We start from the raw sequence: 17,576 nt of genomic DNA, 5'->3' as shown, positions 1-17,576 counted from the left end.
AAAGTAATGTTTAATAACTTGCCTAAAGCTTTAGTAGGAGATGTTCAGGATAGTTCATTCTTGATACTACCGACATGTTGAGAGATACTATTGACTGTATCTCTTGTTTATTGTCATTATGGTCATCGTAGTTTGGGTATGGAATAGATTAGAACAACAGTTTTATTAAATGAGTTTTATACCTCTCACTGTGCTAGGGTAGTGAAGGTTCTCCTGGGAAGCCTGGACCACCTGGACCACCGGTAAGACATTTTGTTTGCGTTTTGAATGGTATGCCAGGAATGATATACCTATGAGTAAAATGCAATGTCATATATCAATAATTGACTGTCTCTGTAATACATACTTGTAATGCAGGAAGGCAGTGAAGTCTTCTTGCAAAATAGTTCTGTATTCCTTTTTTTTTTTCTTTTTCCTTGTGATTCATCACTGAGTAAGTTCAGGTCACTAAAGCCATCCTAGAAATTTGGGCAAATGAGTTACTTTAATAACCTTGGACAAAAAGGTTCGTTTAGACACTTTAGTTACCTGAGATCAGGGAACTCTGGTCACGTAACCTAGGGAAGTCCATGGAGCTCATTGGACTTTAAATTAACCGGAATAGTCCCTAGCACAATATTAGTTCTGGAGAAGTAATAACTGCAGCACCTTAAAATTCCTAACGCTAACAACAGCCTTGGAAATGCCATCCCTAACCATAATCAGGGGAGAGCTTTTGTTCTAAAATCTAGCCCCATCCTAATGATCCCTGCCTACTTCACCTGCAGCCTTTTTTAGCCTGCTCTGCAAAAATTAATTTTCTTCTGCCCCAAATTTAACCTTAGAGCCAAATCAATCTCGCTTAGAGGACTGTATGTTTTTCAGTCCTTGCTTAACAGTTCTCAAAATTCAATCCACATCTCAGGAAATTCTCTAGAGCAGCAGCTCGTTTTAAGTAAGGACATACTCAGAATCTCGGAAATTTGGTATAAGGATAGCAATGAGAAGGACATTGCCAGGATACAAGGTGTACATAGTAATGACAGAATAACTAGCTAGATCTGTGACTTTGTATTGCAGCAGTAGTTTTCTGTGTCCATCAGGTTTTACACATAAAATAAGCATAAAAGCAAAAATAAAATAAAACATACTATATTTGTTTGCATTATTTTTATGCATAATGAGAGTTTTCATCTTGAAATCATGAAATCTTTAAATCTTTAAAGATTTTAGAGCCTCAGACAAGTTCATTGGTGCTGGAAGCATGTTGTGTGTGGGGAGGAGGGGGCTGAGTTGAGAAGGCTGCCTAAAGCTGTTTGTTTTCAGTATAGTCATTTTTACATACATGTTTTGTAAATATTCATACAGGAAGAATGGTTAACATTCAATAATCTAAATATCTTCAGAACAGGAATTTCATCCGTTCATAAGTTGAACAAATTTGTGTAGTTTGAACTTTTTGTGCATTGGAAATCATCAGGCCAAACATATTTTGGCAGTTCAGCCACTGACTTTTATGTATGAATCAGTTTACTTCTGAGCACTGCTGTCTTATCAGTCAAGCTTGAGTATTAATTTAGAGTTACAGATCAAGCCTTCATGTTCTCAAATCACTTGAAGCTTAAGGTTAGTTGCTTTCTCATTTTTAGTTTAACATTGATTTTCAAACAGGCATGAAAAGAAAATGTGCAATGCTGCTTTTGCTTGTATCAGTTGACCAGTTGCTCATAGATTTTATGTAAGAATATCAAAACATAATGTAAACTGAGAATTTACAGTTGTATGTAAAAAAAAAAAAAAAAAAAAAAAATGTTTACATAGGTGTGCATCTTATGTTCTTACTGAAATGCTTGGAATCTTTGAAAAATTAATCTAGAGCAAAAATGGTACCACAGCTTTGCTGAGATACAGGACTTGAACAGGGCATGCCTTTATAGTTCGTAGTTGTGACACTTAATTTTTTTTTTTTGTGTGTGTGTTTTAAAGGGTATGCCTTACAATGAAAGAAATGGAATGAGCAGCTTATATAAACTCCAGGTATTTCTTAATAATGCATTTTTTTTTCAATCAACACCTAATTTTGGTCCACCTCAACTTTTAAATTTGCTGTTGCAGGGAGGTGTGAGTGTCGCAAGTTATCCAGGTCCACCAGGACCTCCAGTAAGTATTTAACAGAAATGTAATTTCTAATAATTCAGACAGTAACATAGGTTAATTGAATGGAGTTTTGACAAATGCCATGGAATTGGATTTTATATGTGAAAGGGAAAAGATAACTCAACTAGCATATGATTGGTGTGTAGTAAAGTATGAAGTATGTGATTTTAAGCATTTTAGCCCATTTTGGGAGAGTAGTTTATTTCAATTTAAATATTTCACCCTAAAGTTATGCTAAATACTAAGTAAATTCTGCAGTGGTGCATACTTTGGTATTGGACTCTTTACTGACAGTATCTTAATATCTTAAAATATGCAGTATACTCTTTAGAGGTAGTGATGGTCTCATAACAAATTTTGTGCTGGAAGTGAGAAACTCATGAATTCTGATCTCAGTTCTGTCACCAATGCAGTGCGTGTAGCTACAGGGCAGAACAACTGGCAAAATAGTTAATGTGGCAGTACTACAGAGGTGGCGTCTTTCCAGGCACTACTCTGCACAGTGCAGATATACCAGTTTGCAGCTGGACATTCTTGTTTTGGTTCTGTGGAGCCCAAGATCCTCTGCACTTACTTAGATTCTCTTTCATGTAAATGTCATTAGCAAGTTCTACTCTTTTAAGACACAATTAACCAGCTGAGTGGGCTGGACTTAGTACTGATTCTAACTGCACTGCATTAACAATGTATATAATACATTTATACAGAAAAATCCCACGTTACTGTGTAATTCTCTAAATGTATATCCGCTTCTTATTTCCTTTGTAGGGTCCAAAAGGAGATCCCGGCACAGTGGTATGTACTTTTTAGTCATGATAGAGATTCCCCAAGTAATTCAACACATGATCCCAGTCACAAGGGTGGACAAGTCCGTTAAGTACTTTAGCAGGTAGCTTATCTCCTGCAGAATCAGTGCATCTGGGGGGGGGAAAGTCCTTTTTATTGCCAGTCTTGAGAATTTTGCAATTTCTGGTGACTAGTTCTGCAGTGATAATATAATGAATGACTGAACACAGTATCAACTGCTTCTGGATTCATCTCTGCTGAGCTGCCACTGCATATGTTTAAGACTAAAGTATGCATGCTGCAAGAAATTAAGCTTTTATTTGATGCAGACATACAAAAAATAAAGATAGAAGATAACTTAAGAGCTATAAGACTGTTCTCAACATTAAATTTGGAATGGCAAAGGGACAGTATTCTATGTAATGCTAGCTAGGAGCAACCAGAAGTTGATGTTTTCATTAGAAATGACATGACAGGTAATTGCAGTATGATCACATTGCCCCTAGTGAACAAGATGATGATTATCATGGGAGCCACTACAAGTTTCAGCTCTGCAGTTTGACATTCAAAAACAACCACAATAAGCGGATCTGCTTAACTTTTTAGTATTTTTCCTTTAAGCATTTCATTATGTTCTTTTCATGTGATCTTTCTTTCCCAATTACGAGGAGAAGAATAACTACTGGAAGAATATTGAGCAGGTGCATAGACTAGCATATGGCTAGCCACCAGCAGAATGTAGATCCAAATCCTGACTAGGAATACATTTTCCCTGAAGTGACAGACATGATATGTCCTGCCTTCATAAAGAGAAACTATATTCATCATTAGATTGTGATTTGTCACTGCAGCTCTTAGCGCTGAAGGTGGCAAAATTGAAACTTAAGTGTATTGCATCTTGATGACTGGAGATAGTAAAAATTACCCAACAAATGTTTGTAGAAGTTGAGTACCAGTGGTTCAGCTCAAGAAGTATGATACTATCAAATGTCATTTTAAATGGATACTGTTTTAAAAATTGGATAGGTATTCTCACAGATTTTAAAATTTCACTACATTTTTGTATTTCTCCTTTTTAAGTCTAAGGAACATCACATAACTACATAATGATAGTTACAGCACTATAATGTTGTAAGGCAGTGAAACAGGTATGGACTTTCATGGTCGAAGTGGTAGAAATGTGTCCAGCAGACCTCTGTCACAGAGCAGACAGTATGATTGAATCAGGATAAGTACCAAGTGTTAGCTAATGGGTAGAACTGCAAAGAATTTGCTGATTTCTGGTGCTAATAGTGGTGGAAAATGAGCAGTTTAGGAAAGAAAACTGTACCGTCAGACTATGCTCACCCTGAACTGCTGATGAATTGCCTACTTGATGAAGATCAGGAAACCCTGATTTGGATAAAATATTTTTATTATAAATATTTTTTATTAACCCTGTATTGGAGAAATATTTTTTTTAAAGAGTATCAGAATTAAGCGCAGCTAGATCAGGCTAACCCAGATGAGCCCAAAGTGATAGGAGGTAATATTTTGAAAAGTTGGCTAAGACTTCATCTGTCATGAAGGCACATCATCTCCTATGCAGGCCTATGATAATGTTTGACTCCTTGCCAAGTGTTAACAGAGAGCCAGACACACAAACAGATAAACCTCAATCTATAAATCAGTGATCAGTGTGGTAACTGTGCTCAAGGACAATGCAGAAACCTAAAACTGAATAACTGAACTCTCAAAGCAAAACATTCTGAGTTTTAGTTTTGAGAAAGTTTCCTAAAACAGTTGATTAATTGATTTTCCAAAAATATATATATTTTTTTAAATATATTTTTAAAGTGATTTTATCATAATCCCGACAAGCTGAATGTATCTTCCTATACTGGCATCCACTTCCTACTCAGGAAGCACCTTCTCCCAAGTAGGGTGTGGAAAGTGAAATCTGCCAAAGACTTCATGAAATCCATAAAAGGAATTTGCTGTAGCTGTGGCTTTTGGGTTAACTGAGATAGCTGAAATAATGGGATTGTTGACAGTAGTTCAAATCTCTGTGGAAAATTACATGTTAGTTTTCTTTAAAATAGGAAAAAGAATTAAAGGGCCTTTCCACTTGTTAAACTGATTTCTCCAGTGCAGCATTTTCCTGTTTTTCTTTCAAAACCTGAAGACTTGCGCAGGGAACAGCGTCTCTTGTTACAGAGAAAGTTTTGTGCAGGGAACGGAGCTCTGCTCTGATACAGTGATGCAACTGGAAAATTGAACAGAATTGCTCAGATGTTCATTCTATGGCTGACAGCATATGCTCACACTCTGTGCCTCTACCACCTGAAGGTGGTTTAGAGCTGACCTTGGCTTGCAGAAGCACAGGAGGGGAGTCTTCTGGATTAAATTCTTAATCAAAATTAAAACAGTTAGTTGAAATAGTTGCACAGTGCCTCTGAGAATAGCTTTATTCTCAGATGAATAAAGCATGGTATAGCAAAATCTGTTCACCTAACAACTGGATATTTTAGTAATATCAAGTTTAATATTCTGCTGTTGTTTGCTGTTCAACATGTCATGTAGAATACAGAAATTCTAATCCATGCAATCTTTTTTAATTAAAAAAAAAAAAAAACAAATAAATAGGGAGACCCAGGACCAATGGGATTACCAGGACTGGAAGGACTCCCAGGGGAAAAGGTAGGACTTTAAAAATGAAGTCATGACTTCTTAGTGGAACTCTCTGCAGCTAAATGGTGTCCAAAATCTTGTTTAATTTTTCTTTTCTATGAAAGTTAATGTTTTTATGTGAAAAAGATTTGTATACTTAGCTGCATTTCCTTTTTTGCTTTAATGTGGATCTAAATCATTTGCTTACCCAACATAAAATTCCATTTTCAACAAGTGGAAATGTGTGTGTAGGAGGTCACGTAGTATTTTATTTCCTTAACTTGATAGAAATTAATATTTACAGAAATTACAGAAATTAATTTTTGTTTTTACAGAAATTAATTACAGAAATTAACTTACAATAATTAATTTACAATTAATTAATTACAGAAATTAACTGTATGAAGTTCAACAAGGCCAAGTGCCAGTCTTGCACCTGGGGCGCAATAACCCCAAGCAGAGCTACAGGCTGGGAGATGAGTGGTTGGAAAGCTGCCAGGCGGAGAAGGACCTGGGAGTATTGATGGATAGTCGGCTGAATATGAGCCAGCAGTGTGCTCAGGTGGCCAAGAAGGCCAACAGCATCCTGGTTTGCATAAGAAGCATTGTGGCCAGCAGGCCTAGGGAAGTGATTGTCCCCTGTACTTGGCTCTGGTGAGGCCACACCTCGAGTACTGTGTTCAGTTTTGGGCCCCTCACTACAAGAAGGACACAGTAATTTCTGTTTTTCTCAAGCAAACATGGCTTTACCATATGTATATTGTCTTATGAGGAGAGTAGGGGGTTTAGGGAACTGTTTCTCCTCTTTTTGTTAAAAAATAAAAATAAAAATAAGGTAGTGAATTTGTGCCATATAGGAGATTTTCCAAGCCCTGCTTTGTAGTGTGCTCCAAATTGTCCCCCTGTACTTGGCTCTGGTGAGGCCGCACCTCAAGTATTGTGTTCAGTTTTGGGCCCCTCACTACCAGAAGGACATCAAGGTGCTTGAGCGAGTCCAGAGAAGGGTGACGAAGCTGGTGAGGGGTCTGGAGAACAAGTCCTACGAGGAGCGGCTGAGGGAGCTGGGATTGTTCAGCCTGGAGAAAAGGAGGCTCAGGGACGACCTTATTGCTCTCTACAGGTACCTTAAAGGAGGCTGTAGTGAGGTGGGGATTGGTCTATTCTCCCACTTACCTGGTGACAGGACGAGGGGGAACAGGCTAAAGTTGCGCCAGGGGAGTTTTAGGTTGGATGTTAGGAAGAACTTCTTTACTGAGAGGGTTGTGAGGCATTGGAATGAGCTGCCCAGGGAAGTGGTGGAGTCACCATCCCTGGAGGTCTTTAAAAGACTTGTAGATGTTGAACTTAGTGATATGGTTTAGTGGAGGAGTTGTTAGTGTTAGGTCAGAGGTTGGAGTCGATGATTTTGAGGTCTCTTCCAACCTAGATAATTCTGTGATTCTGTAATATGTTTAACAAGTTTGTAAGTATGGTCACTAATTCTTGTTCTCTTGTGAGAGTCATCTTATGCTTACAGTCTGTCTGTCTTGTAAGACTTATGACATAGCTACAGACCTGAAGAGAAATTTGTACCTGAATTTGTCTAGATCTAGTGCATGAAAGACTTTCATACAAAAAAAAAATAAATAAATAAAAATAATTAAAAAAAGACTATTTCAGGTGAGTAAAAAAAAATACAGAAATATAGAAATAGAGGAAGAGGTAGAAATAGACTGATTCCGATTCCCTGCAGCATTTGTTGTGAAGGCAAAGGCAGAACTGACTAGAACTGACTTCTCAGACTGTTGATCATTACTTTAAAAAAGGCCCCTTGTTTCTGTTTTACTTTTCTGATGCTCTCCCCTGCCTGTATGAAGCCACTCCAGCACATCCTGAACTGTGTCATAGTTTCCAGCGCCTTCTTCTAGTTCAAGTCTACCTTCTAGTGCTGGGAAGTGATCTTTACCTTGAGCTGCTGGTGTTTCAGCCTTTCACATGTTAGTTATGGAGGCTGATACAAATTTAGAGAAAAGTTTGTTATGAAATGCTAAAAATTTCAAGATTTTGGTATTTACTTTTAGGTGTGGCTAAGCACAAAAAAAATCACCAGATAAATGAAAAAAAAAAATGAAAAGTTTATTGTCAGTAAAAATGCTTTGCTTTGATTTTGCCAATATCTTCAAAGTACAATATGGAGAAATAGTTGTGTGTTTTTGGTTTGTTTGGTTTTTTTGATTGTTTGTTTTTGCAATTGGAATACCTATCTTTTAGGAATTACATGTTTTTCAATGACTTCATACAAAAAATTAGTATAATGTGTTTTTCATCAAAAAGCCATATACATGAAAAGTTTCTCTCTCTTAATATCACTGTACATACTCGTGCAGAGAGGTGGGGGGTAACAAGCTACCATAGGTGTCTACACTAGATGTTTAAATTACATGAGATGATTCTTGCTCTGCAAGACTACAATTTACAAGCAATTAAGGACAATCTAATTTTAGCATGAACAAACACAGGGTGGTATTACAGGCCTAACTGAGACAAAATGGGGACAAGAATTAAATAACGGGAACAAGCAATGGAGCAGATTGTATAAACAAGCTAAGTGAGTGCCTGGCCCTTTCCCAAAGCCAAAATATTCTTTCCTTTACTAAATTTAGTCAAAATTCCACACTTCTGGTGCAAATAACACAATCCCAGTGTCTGCCTGCCAGTCCCAACAGTACAGTGCATGCTGGTTTGTAATTTAGAGCTCCGAGGTACATTTGTGTAGCAGAATGCTATCTTCTGTAGATAATGCCAGCTAAAGTTTTGTGATAATATCATGAACTGGCAGAAGAACTTTGTGTTCTCAGGGTGAAATTTGCCTTCCCTCCACTGTGCAGACACTGTGGTTTTACAGCTGTGCATCACATCGCTGAATGTGGTCAGGGTGAGGGGTAAGAATAAGGAATTTCCTTTTCCTTAAAGGGAAGAAAGTGCAGGGGAAGTGTTGGGAATTTCCAGCTTCACTCTCCTAGCCAGCATATGATGAAACCACCCATATAAGCTCTGGGTACAAAATAAATACAGGGGCAGAGTGCACTACTCAAGCCAATATGCCCTGCTAAATGTATTCTGAGTACTTGATTACTCTGAAGGTGCACATTAGATTCCTTGCTGAGGGGGAAACTTGTTTTAAGTGACTTCTCTTAATCTCCTGAGCAAGAGAGGTCAAACTGTGGCCTGCAAGCAAGCTACTCCCTCTAGACACGAAGGTCTCTTCTGGTTTGGTGTGATTTGGTGATATTGGTCTGATCAGCATTATTACATGAGTGGGTGTGTCAGAGTGAAGGTACCCTGCAAGGCAGGGCACTTTTCATTAACTAGCCCCTTTGGGCTGATAAGCAAATTGGAGATCTCTCTTCTAGTTTGCAGAGGTGATTCCCAGCAGCCAATGCATGCAAGCTGGCTGCCAGCCTCTGGCTGCTCAGCCAGATTCAGATTATTTGACACAGAATTAGTTACTGCATTGTCAGGTTTCTAATACAGCAGCCATTCTGTCACAAAGGTAATACACGGCAAGACCTTAAACATGTTCCTTGCTGTTGTCATGAAGTCTGAAAACCCCAAAGGGAAAAGCAAAACAGAATTTGTATTCATTTGTCTGGTACTGTCCTGCACTGCATTTCTCCATCTTGTATTGCATAATTTGCTTAACTTTTTTTGAAAAGCTATTGTTACTACCGTAACTATAATTGATGCTTTTCCCTACATTGCACCTTTGATCTGAGGATCTCGAAACTGTTTATAGATGTTAACTTGTCATCTCTCTACGCTTTGTGTAATGCAGTTAAGTGCTTCTAATTAGAAGCATCATCACTGTGTTACCTGAACGAAATTATGAGAATGACACAAATCAGCATTAGATTTAAATACAGAAACCAGAATTCCCAACGTCTCCTCAGGGTCTTCTGTACAAAAGAACGTGTCTGAGTTATGTTGGAAGGGCTTTTGCAAAACAGCTCCAGGTAACATAAACTCATGAAAATATTCTCCTGTTCACCTGGCTTTGTGTCAGGACTTTCCTGACATGATTACAGAAACATGCATCCCGATTTTCTTGCATTTTTAACCCATGTTACACTAGCAGAGTGCAGTATTACAGATTGATACATGACAGCAGTGGGTTAGGGCAAATCTTTCTGTAGAGTTTCACCACTGGTGAGCTTCCTCCATCTGCTTTGAGTTATAGTCCTCTCAAAAGAGAAAGATGAATTTGTGCCCACACCTCATCAGCTCCAGCACAAAATCTATTATCTTAGCTTAAAGCATCGATGAAGGTGTCTGGTATGATAAATGAAGAAACTTTGCCCCTTAAAAGACCATGGCACAAGCAAATCAAGGATGTTAACTTGAAGCAAATGGATGACTGGGCAGCAGAAGGCAAAAGCTTCTTTAAAAGGTACATCTTAAATATGGAGATCTTGATAGGATAGTCAATTATGCTGTGTTGATTTTGGTCATTGTCATGACCACAAATGATAATTATTTGGAAAACTACAGATAAGTCAGGACTTTCCATCCCTTTTCAAGGAAGGCCTCAAACAGAGTGTAAAGGATAGTGTGGAAGTTATGACAGGGAAATCTAAACAAAGGATTTAAGTTACTTGTTCAAGTCTGTAAAATGAGTCAGTGTCAGAGCTAAATATTAGCATTTAGCAGAGCCTGGCTTTTGTCCTCATTTTCAGTTCACTGCATAATCATTCCTCAGGTTTTAATCAGAATCCATGAACAAACTCCTGTTTTGAGTGCTACCATTTAAACACAGATTTATCTTTCCTTCAGGGTGACCGTGGACCAGCTGGCACACCAGGAGTAGCAGGGACACCGGTGCGTATATTCATTAAAGAAAACTCATATTTTAGAAGAAGTTGAAAAATAGTCAAGAAAGATGATGAGCTGTAATCTTACTCACTGTTTGTGGATGCCAACTCTTGGTTAATGCTTTATAAGCAGGTATGAAAGCGACAAGTTTTTCCTAAAGGGATTAGTATTTTAATAGTACTGAGGGTTCATGTTATTATTAAAGTAACTAGAGGAAATGGAGTGAATACATAATAAAGCTTGAATTATAAGCTGCATATGCTCATATCACTTAAGAAAGAAGACTCGTCTCATTGCCTCAGCTTAATATAGATAAATTCTAAAGTCATTTTCTGTGGTCCTGGGCATACACAAATTTCTGAGTATCTTTCTATCACAAAGGAAAAATATTAACGTTTATTGAAATCCATGACAATCTGCATATCAAGTCAATCAAACATTTGCTTTAGGGGCATACTTTGTCAGCTATTTACATACAGAATTCAAGAAGTTTCTGAAAGTCATCCTGAAGCTTTGTTGTAGGTGAAAGGAAATGTAACTAATGATAAATTGAAATTATAATTGTTCTGTTTGTGTTCCTAAAGGAAATAAAGATTATTTTTATTTAGATTGCATTCACAGTTTAATAAAAATATACATATATTCATATTTCAGGAGGCAGCATGGAGTAATTTCTATGCAAATACATTTATTATTAAATATGGGCAGCTACCAATCCATTCAGGAGCTGTTTTTAAATTATAAATGTGTATCATGAAATAAAGAGAAGTCTGTATCTATGCACTCCCATCTCCATTAGCCACTGATTTAGTATATTTACTGTTATTTCCAAGAGAGAGCATCAGCTTAAATAGCTTAATTTGGTTAAGTTATCCTAAAACAAGGTAAAAGTGCACATTTAAAGGAAGAAGAGAAGGATTTCTTTGAGCTTTATAGCCCATGTAGAAATTTCAAAGTTTGTTACTCTGAAATATATTTTACACTGTGAATCAATAATGCAACAGCCAGTTAGGCTGGTCGTAATTGTTCATTCCCTGTGTACTTCCCACTGGATATGTTTCAAATCTTGTTGCTTTCTATTTTAGCTGGATGTTAAATATTTAATGACTTCCCTTTGTCACTGATGAAGTTGCATTCTGTCGTTTACATTTAATTCTAATAAAATCCATTGAAACAAATTATTTGCTTTAACATTTTATGTTAAGCAGTTTTAATAAAAAATAACAGATTTATGAGAGACAATATTTTTTAGTAGTCGAGGAAGAGTTTTGGAATTATATCCACATAGCCTGCTGGAGGAGTATTTGTCCCCCTCAGCTAGCATTATTCCCTAGATTTAGTAGAGGATGCTTGTCCCCATTTGGGGATATAAATATCTCATTTTAGCTTTGGCTTTTTGCCAAGTGGGATTATCAAGGAAACTTGGACTGAGTTTGCAAGAATTGCCACAACTGCCTATTTTCACCAGAAAGAATCCTTAGTCATGTCATTCCTGAAGTCGTCACAGGTGCTGATGTGTTAGGTTCACCACTTGTAGAAGTCATCTGAGAATCTGGTCCAAAGATATTTCCAGGGAATGTGGGTTGAGATTCTTCTCTGGGGCTGAATAGCCCAATCTGATTGCTGACCCAGCAGAAGTTTTGACTAGATGGCCTCCAGTGGTCTTTTCCAATCTGAGTTATCCTCTGTTCCTACAAAGAGGTCTGTTAATTTCTTCAAATTACACATGATTAGGATAGCAGTGTGCTGTCCACCTGTCCATATGCAAGGCCTAAATGGTGTCCCAACCTAAACTGGGTGATGACTAATGTCCTTGGGACAACAGTGCTGACTGAGAGAGGTAAGGGACTGCAGAAGCAGGATGAGTGATAGTTAAGGATGACTTCAGCTGATACCAATAAGACTGGATGAATGTTGCACCAGGACATGTCACAGAGACTAAGTTCTTAAATACAGTCACCAACTGCTTAAAAGTGCTGAGAAGAAAATTGCCAAGATGTGAACCTGACTTTGTGTGGAATACCAAGTTACGAATAATGCCTAACAGTCAAAGAAACAGGATGACAGAAGCTGTGGTGCACATCTGCTCCTGGAAAGGAGCATCGAAGGCCTGCAAAAAAACAAACGGTTTTGCAAAAGACATCAAATCACTTATAAACCCTTTTTAAAATATTTCTTTTTCTCTCTTAAAGCATTTATTGAGCTATAACCTGAGTATTTCACTCAAATACATATCCTGTCTTAATTTCAACCTAAGAGAAATTGATATTCTGCTTTTTATTTTTAATTTGAATTTGTAATGCTCTCCTTTTGCAGGGAAAGCCAGGATCTCCAGGGTCCCCAGGGATGCCAGGAGAACCTGTAAGTACAGATTTGAGTTCTGGAGCATTGTGATAATACGTAAATATTTCTAACATTGAATAAAAAAATTTAAATGCAGATTCATACACGTATTTTCTTCTTTCTTAGGGTGAAAGAGGACCTATAGGAGATATAGGCTTCCCTGGGCCAGAAGGGCCACAAGGAAAACCAGTAAGCAATTTTATATGAAATATATTTATGTTCATTTCAAAAACTTACATTTTATTTTGTCAGAAGTTACAAAAGAAATCAGATTACATCCTGCTTTGTAGGATGTGATCCTACAAAGGCTAGATAACTTCTGAAGACCAGGCAAGATAACTTCTGAAGAACATTCTAGAGTTGCAGTGCTCAGTTTTAACCATCTAGTCAATACTTCCTTTTATATGAAGCCTGGTGTGATATTTTTGTAGTTGATGTTACTGAGCTACGTCAAAGGTAGATGAGATCCTTTTAGAAGGTCCTTGGGATCCGTTTGATTTCAAGGCTCCTCTAGTGGATTTTCAGAATGAGAATATTAACCCAGACACTCAACACGGTCTATAAAGGATGGGGTAACAAAATGCATTCCTGGGTTCAATTTAGATAGAGAACAGTTTTGCTTCATAACTCTCTGTATAAACTTCTTGTCCTTCTGTATACAGGTAATGCAACACTGCAGCTGAAGCATTTACTAGGCTTCTAGGATATGTCTAATCTGACCTCTTTATTTAAAATGTGACAGTACTGTAGTCAGCAGTGTCTGGGCTAGTTTAAAACAACCTGGTTTATATTCCAGAAGCAATTCAGCTAGGATAGCTCAGAACTAATTGTGTCTCCCTAAGCTTGATGTTTCAGTGACAAGCATGAGAAGTAGACCATTTAGGTTTATTAGCATGCCTCTACATTATGCTCCTCTCTTGAAAGAGACAATTTCTGTAGCAAATTGGACCAATTTAAGGAATAGCTTGAAAATCTGTAACACTAATAAAACTTTAAAGCCCTAATGCCTACCTCCATAGTTTCTGTCAGGGAGTCACAAGAGTGGGCTGTTTTGCAAGGGAAAGTGAGTGAGCTCAGGGCAGGAGCAAGATGGGGCTGTGGCCTCACCAGCAAGGGCTGCAGGCTCACAGTGACCAAACTAAAATAGACTCAGGTCAGCCAACAGCCCAGTGGCAGCCAGAGAAGCCCATGATGACAGGGCAGGTCCTTGGTCAATCCTGTAAATCAAGCCAACAAGGCACAGTCAGGGTGTATAAGGCACAAGGCCATCACTAACTTACCCACACAAGCTGCTTGAGTGGCTCCTGAGAGAAGCAAGGGAGGCCTCGAAGGAGGCACCTCACAGGTCTTGTTCCCCCAGCTCTTTCACAGCAGTCTGATCCCAGATTACAGGGCTGCACCAGATCTGAGCTGCCATTGAGCACAGGCACCTGTAGCCCTGCTGGGGTGGAGCTGCAGAGCCTTTTGGTGCTGTGATATGCTGAGCCAAATTATTGTGCGTTTCCATAGAGGGTGGTTTATCTCTGTCCCCCTCGGTGTAATCCTGCCATTTGTGACAGTTTCTGAGGAAATGCTTAATACATGCAAAACTGTGCTTTGCAGTACGAAAGGGGAGGAAATATTCCTGATATCTTTGCTCATACAAGTCTTCTTTCTCATTGTGCAAAATAGCACTGAGTTTTCTGCATGTGCAGATTCTGGCCATGTATATATATCCCAGTAAATTGAACAATGCCAGATCATTTATCTTGTAGTTATCTGGTGTTGTGCAATGGTTAACTTACTATGTGACTTTAATTTGGCCCATACCAACTAGCACATTGTGAGACAATGCCATGTTCCAGTTTGGGGGATAATGTGAGGCTGGAAATGCTCCCAGTAGGTAGGGTGAATAAGACCATCCTCTTTTGGGCAGGAAAAATGTTTAGCCCAGTAGGTTGCGTGTGTGGCATGTCACAAGTCCTAGGGACCAAAGAATGGTTTTGGCGCTTATTATTAAGGCCTAATCTATGTAACAGCAGAGGGCTCATAAAACATTTGGGCTAATATCTAGAATAAGAAATATAAGAATCTCTTCTGTGTTGGCATAATGATTAGCTATGATTTGAAAAGTTCATACGGAGTTCACAGCTCTATATTCTACATATTTGCAGAATTTCCATGTAACTTGTCATTTAAAGTTGTGAGCTCATTAAAATTTATGCACACCTTGTCACTGAAGATATTTCTTGCACTTCTATCTCAGTTCAGATTTAATCTGCTCAATAGTTCAATATGGCCCCAAGCTTTTTTGTTGTACATGCCCCAAGACTATTTTTGAGTATTTTAATACTGTAACCACACAAACTTCTGACTGTGAAGCTTTAGAATATGTATTAATACCAGCTCTAAAAAAATAGCTTAACCCCTTGTTTTCAAAATGCATGAACATAATTGTAATAATAAAAATATTATATTTTTTTTATAGGGAATCAATGGAAAAGATGGATTGCCAGGTCCTCCGGTAGGAAAACATGCTTTTGCACACTAGTTTATTTAATTATTCACAAATAGCATACCTGTTAATCCTAGTATTTGCTTTCATATCTGCTAATAAACGGACATACAACAAAGCCTTTAAGCAATATATTTAGCTTTTTTCAAAAACATTTTTTCAGGGGGCTGTGGGGAGACCAGGAGACCGAGGGCCCAAAGGAGAACGTGTAAGTCCCTTGTCTTAATAACTTATTTCTCTTTAACTAAGTACCTAAGCACCTCATTGGCATGTATTTTACAGTCAAAACCAAGTGAATTTTCTGTGAACTCCAAGCATTTTAGACACTGAGAGTCCCAGAGACCACTTCAAGTAACTAGAATTGAATTGGCTTCTGGATCTAGAGAAAAACACATTTATTGACCTTCTAACACAGTTGGTCTGGACAGTGTAAATGGTTCAGTTGGATGAAAACTAGAAAATAGATAATCCCATTGTGATGCAGTCAAACTTTGAAAGCAGTAAAGCTTTCCCCATCTTCCACCTGGGAGCCTTTTCATGTCACGAATATATAGTCATATTTTACGTAAAACAAGCCTGTAATTCTAGGCAGCCGGAGTGCCAATGCATTACTTTACTTCTTGCCAAAATGTTTAGACAATTCTGTTCTTAGTAAGATGATCATGTTGGACAGGAATCATTACAGGAGGCAGGGGGTGATCATTATTTTGTTAGAACAAAGAAAATTCTAGGGCACATGATGCTTCTGTTGTAACAGAAAAGGCTAAAGCCCTGATGTTCTAATACAGTTGATGCCATGTCTATCTGATGATCCAAAAAGCACCTCTTTGTCTAATCTGGAAATGGAAATACTGCTGTATGACACTAAGGAGACATACACCGGGTTTTAACCATTATTACAATAACTGTTTCCTGTAGAAATTAGCATTTCATAATGTCTATTCCTGCCTTTAAGAACATAAATAAAATGTGAGAACCTTTTTATTGTACCACGTACTGTGCATTACGTTACATTGCTCAGCCTTAACCTTATCAATGTTACCTATTTGAGTGCCCTACAACTAGTACTATACACATACAAGAGAGAAAGAGGCTGGAACTTCAAGCGCATGACCTTGAAACATACTGACCCCACCTAAAGCTGCATCTTTGAGAGAGCTTGACAGATTTTGACAAGAGTTTGTAACCCGCCAGACTGTGGAGGGACTATGCAGTGGTAGTACAGCTATCCATACCTGCTCTGCTGAGTTCTAAGCCTATGAAATGATACGTGGGTATTTATGCATTAAATATATTTTTAATTAAGTCTTCCTCTAAGCTAGTAGTCTTCATATAGTTTTTCACTCACGTATATGTGAGTCATCTCCTTTAAAAGCACTATCAGTCAAAATGGAGTGTTCTCAGGTGCCACATAACCTGGACTGCAATCTCTAAAAAGAAACTAAGCTAAAAATTATATTAAAGGCTATGCCTCTTCCAAAGTTTGCAATAACATTTTATAGAACAGGATTTGTTCAGTTTTGCAATGTTTCAGGTTGCTCTGAGTGAATGAGATAGGGCTTTGGATGCAAAAACTTTTTAAGGCCAGGAAAGAGCCTATTTCCTGCAGACTACTGAAGATCTGCTTATCAGTCAGAGACTTTTTTGTACTTTGAATTTCTTAAGGTCCTGCAATTCATATCGTGATACAATAAGTATATGCAGAACAAAACAGTTTCTGCTAGAAGTCTGAAAATTTTTAGGAACCTGGAAAGGTTTGTGTTTTCCGTCAGAACATTACTCTTCCAATTTCCCCAATGCACATATGCTCCCTCTCCTGCTCCTGCCTGCTCTTGAAAATCCAGTTGTCTGAGACAAAGATTACAACAGGTATCTTTTGTGTATTGCCTCATATATATATATTCATTTATATATATTTATTCATTTTCATATTCATATTCATATTATTCATTTATTTATATATATATATATTTGACTGAATAGCTAACTTAGCTATATGTTTATAGGAAATCATTCATATGCTGCATATTTTTGCCCAAAATATTAATGCCAGAAACTTAAACTGGAAATCAGGCACCTGCAATATTTGCAGAATAAATCTTTTAATAGAAATACAATAAATTAAAATTAACATTGAGATTGTTTTTATGTCACACTGACTTCCCTGACTATATTAGCAGTTTTGACAGGTTACAGTTATATATGTAAGATAGGATTTGAGGAGGTCTTTGATTTGGACAGTTGTTGGGGTTTTGTTTTTGTTTTTTGTTTTTTGTTTTGTGTGTGTGTTTTTACTGTTTTTCCTTGTGATTGGCTTTCC

The 17,576-nt window shown here is 37.7% G+C and overlaps 1 protein-coding gene across 6 annotated transcripts in view; it reads left to right on the top strand.

Moving 5' to 3' along the window:
• COL19A1 (collagen type XIX alpha 1 chain) overlaps positions 1-17,576 on the top strand; it is a 202,462-nt gene that overhangs the window by 170,311 nt on the left and 14,575 nt on the right. For all 6 annotated transcript variants that reach the window (XM_084284378.1, XM_084284379.1, XM_084284377.1 and 3 more), the window contains 10 exons: positions 198-242; positions 1,966-2,016; positions 2,095-2,139; positions 2,905-2,931; positions 5,548-5,601; positions 10,381-10,425; positions 12,736-12,780; positions 12,889-12,951; positions 15,230-15,265; positions 15,420-15,464. In XM_084284378.1, coding sequence (XP_084140504.1) covers positions 198-242; positions 1,966-2,016; positions 2,095-2,139; positions 2,905-2,931; positions 5,548-5,601; positions 10,381-10,425; positions 12,736-12,780; positions 12,889-12,951; positions 15,230-15,265; positions 15,420-15,464 — 456 coding nt within the window. The remainder of the gene's footprint in view (positions 1-197; positions 243-1,965; positions 2,017-2,094; positions 2,140-2,904; positions 2,932-5,547; positions 5,602-10,380; positions 10,426-12,735; positions 12,781-12,888; positions 12,952-15,229; positions 15,266-15,419; positions 15,465-17,576) is intronic.

The sequence above is a fragment of the Netta rufina genome (assembly GCF_964035555.1).
Source record: "Netta rufina genome assembly, chromosome: 3".
NCBI classification, from domain to species: domain Eukaryota; kingdom Metazoa; phylum Chordata; class Aves; order Anseriformes; family Anatidae; genus Netta; species Netta rufina.
Note: the sequence above shows the minus strand (reverse complement) of the source record. Positions and strands in the feature narration are given on the sequence as shown.